At 38.5% G+C, this 3,091-nt stretch overlaps 1 protein-coding gene across 1 annotated transcript; it reads left to right on the forward strand.

Annotated features, from left to right (window-relative positions):
• Positions 1–493: 493 nt before the first annotated feature.
• On the forward strand, positions 494–2,738 carry LOC141240620 (microtubule-associated serine/threonine-protein kinase 3-like; the record flags this gene model as incomplete). Its single annotated transcript, XM_073668686.1, has 7 exons — positions 494–520; positions 1,023–1,188; positions 1,295–1,393; positions 1,636–1,758; positions 1,903–2,012; positions 2,114–2,205; positions 2,602–2,738. Coding segments are annotated over exons 1-7 (754 nt in total), but the record flags the coding sequence as incomplete, so codon positions are not given.
• Positions 2,739–3,091: the final 353 nt, after the last annotated feature.

A 3,091-nucleotide genomic window follows, 5' to 3' on the forward strand; every position in this document is an offset into this window, starting at 1 on the left:
AAGTCCTCTGGTTACTGCTGACTAAAATGCTTTTTTGGCAACTTTTTTTGTAATTCGCACACTGGATAATGCTCTGTCCCAACATTTGGACGTGTCCTGTGTAGATCAGTCCTGACTATAGATTAGCCAGGGTGGTTATGAGGTTGTCTATATATACCGTCTGTCCTAGACTATTATCTTCATGCTCAATGTCATTATATAGGTGACTTGTTACTACTTTGGACATATTTATGTTCCTATGTTTACCGTTAATTGAGCACACGTGCTTTTATAATATTGTTCTTGTTGCCCGTAATTGCCAGCACTAATGTACTTTATGTATCTATAATAGGCTTCTGAATGATGGTTTATATATCATACTGAATTGTGTATAGATTGGTGCATTTGATATCGCTCTCTGTACTAGTGGAACTACATTATATCAGCTTCCCTGTTTCCATATAATTGATACATTGAATATTGCCTTTTTTTCATTCAGCATGTTAGCAGCAACATGACTGTCTGCCTTTCATCATTATCTGTATATGTGTATGTCTGTCTAGGGATGGATAGCGTCACGGAGGGAGTGCCGATGTGGAGCGGGGGCGCCAAACCGATTAGCTAGGGTGTCAACCTCCACTGGCAGGCGGGATCTCAGCCCATTTGGGATCTCTAGGGCAAGCCTGCATGTCAATTATCCTACGTTTATCCCACTACCCATATATTGTACATTTTATGCATTTTGTCTTCATATATTGATATGGGTGCTTTTAAATGTAGCTATTAAAGATTATATTTTAAGGGGTTTTCTTTGTTTTGCTTTGGTATTTGGTTAACTAATATACCCCATCTGTTCACCTTGCCTTTGGCATATGTTTTTTTTTCTTTACAAATCTCATCACACTATTGTGTCTTCTCTACATTCTTCATTTCTAGAGAACGTTTCCATTGATATTTTATCTTTTGTCATTGTGTTTTTATGGCGAGAACGTGTTATAATAATCATTTTATCATTTTCATCTCTATCTTCTGTTGTTTTCCAGTTATGTGGCACCCCATATTACATCGCCCCAGAGGTCATCCTGAAAGAAGGCTATGGAAGACCTGTTGACTGGTGGTCAATGGGGATAATCCTACATAAATTTCTCACGGGATCTGTACCATTTGATGGAGATTCTGTAGCTGAGCTTTATGACAGGATTGTCATTGGTAAGTGGAATGATCCGACCATTGCTTTGATCAGTTACATTGGTTTAGGTGTTTACTTTGCTTTAGCTTACAGTCCAGTAAAGAGATTTTATTTTCTGTATAACAGGTGACATAATTTGGGATTGTAATTCCGCTCCTACTCCCAATGCACAGAACCTGATTACTGAGCTGCTCAGAACAAATCCTGCAGATAGACTTGGGACAGGTAAGAGATATAATACTATTCATATTAGTATTAATATTCACCTATCACACTTATCACTCATGTCCTTGAGGATCAACACTTCTCTATCAGATTGTCCATTTCTAGTTCTCCACACTATGACTTTCAGTCTTCTTCCTTCATGTTGACTCAGTTATGTCATTAATTCAGATTAAGTTAAACTGTTCAGATGTGAAGCAATCTCTGACAATGTCCACATCACTTTTGTTTTGTTCTTTTTCCAGGAGGATCACTTGAGATCAAGAGTCATCCATTCCTGAGTGACTTAGATTTTAACAACCTTCTAAGTCAGAAGCCAGAGTACATTCCTCAGCTTGCCTCAGATGTGGACAACAGCTTATTTATCGGTAAGTAGAAGAAGACATCATCTAGACTAAGCGGCTGTTTGTCTTGTCTTCCATAAAATGTAATAATCAGTACCCACTAATATTGTGATAAATGACGCCTGTTTTATACTAACAACCTCTAATAATACTTCATTACTTTTGTAGATCACTCTGAAATAGACCATTCGGTCTCAGAGGATGAGGAGGGTACAAGTGTGAACAATGAGAACCTTGACTTCCAAAATTTTACATCTTCTTCTGAAAGGCTTTCTAAAGTAAGTACCGTATGTACGCAATAAATCCAAAATATGTGAAACAAAAAAGACCTCTAAAAGTAAAAAAAAGTATTTCATATCTTGTTTTTGTCCATGTTTAGCTCTGTACCATCACTACCAGAAAGATGAATGATGAGGACCAGAAGTCTCCTCCAGAGTGTACGCCAGCAACCAATACAAATATCTCAGAAATGTGAGTAGATTATGGGGTCATTAATGGGAGTTCCAGGCTGATATATATGCACAACACATAATATAGGACATAAATACCATAATATCAAATTCAGCCTCAATGATTAGCGGTCATTGTGCTTTTGGCTTCAGAAACCGTTGGTGATAATAGCTCATAATTGCAGCCATTCACACGTATTAGAGCTGCCCATACTGTAGGAGAGATGTAGTATGACATGCCAGCCATTATTGCTAGTTGTTTTTCGCTCTGATCCATAGAAGGTAGATTGGAGCATAAAACCTTCCTCACTATGACTGTCATATGTCCTATTAGGCCCTCTAGTCGGTGTTCTTCTAGTGAGACCACCCCTTTTATTCTGCATTGACTTGTGATTTACATGTTTTTCTTAAATCATAGAATGGGAGAGTTGGAAGTTACCTCCTGGGTCTTCTGGTCCGACCCCCTGATTCTTCCTGACAGGCAGAAAGAATCGTTTTCTGAATCTGATAGCGACAATGCTATAAACAGCTTGCCCTCCTCGTCCCCATCATCAGGTATGTATGTACAGCATCAAAAGGTGAATGTTGACTTCAAGGCTCAAATATTTGGTTTTTCTGTATTAGGTCTCCTATGTTGTCCAGGTTTCATGGATCCCAATTATGTTTTCCATGGGCCCATACTGTATTTCTATTTCCTTCATTTTATCCAGGAATTGTTTTCATGGATTCTGTAAAATACGTTTTAGCATCCAGGAACTCACTTCAATATAAGAAGACATCGTCTCCTATAGTAGAATATCGCTCATTAGTGATGCACCACGTGGCGGCACACAGGGCGCTTACTGCTCCATATCAGTGATACATCTAATGCCCCTCAGATTAGGTCATGAACGGTATATAGGACTTAT

Source organism: Phyllobates terribilis, unplaced genomic scaffold (assembly GCF_046119375.1).
Source record: "Phyllobates terribilis strain yellow unplaced genomic scaffold, ASM4611937v1 Scaffold_959__1_contigs__length_512464, whole genome shotgun sequence".
Lineage (NCBI taxonomy): Eukaryota > Metazoa > Chordata > Amphibia > Anura > Dendrobatidae > Phyllobates > Phyllobates terribilis.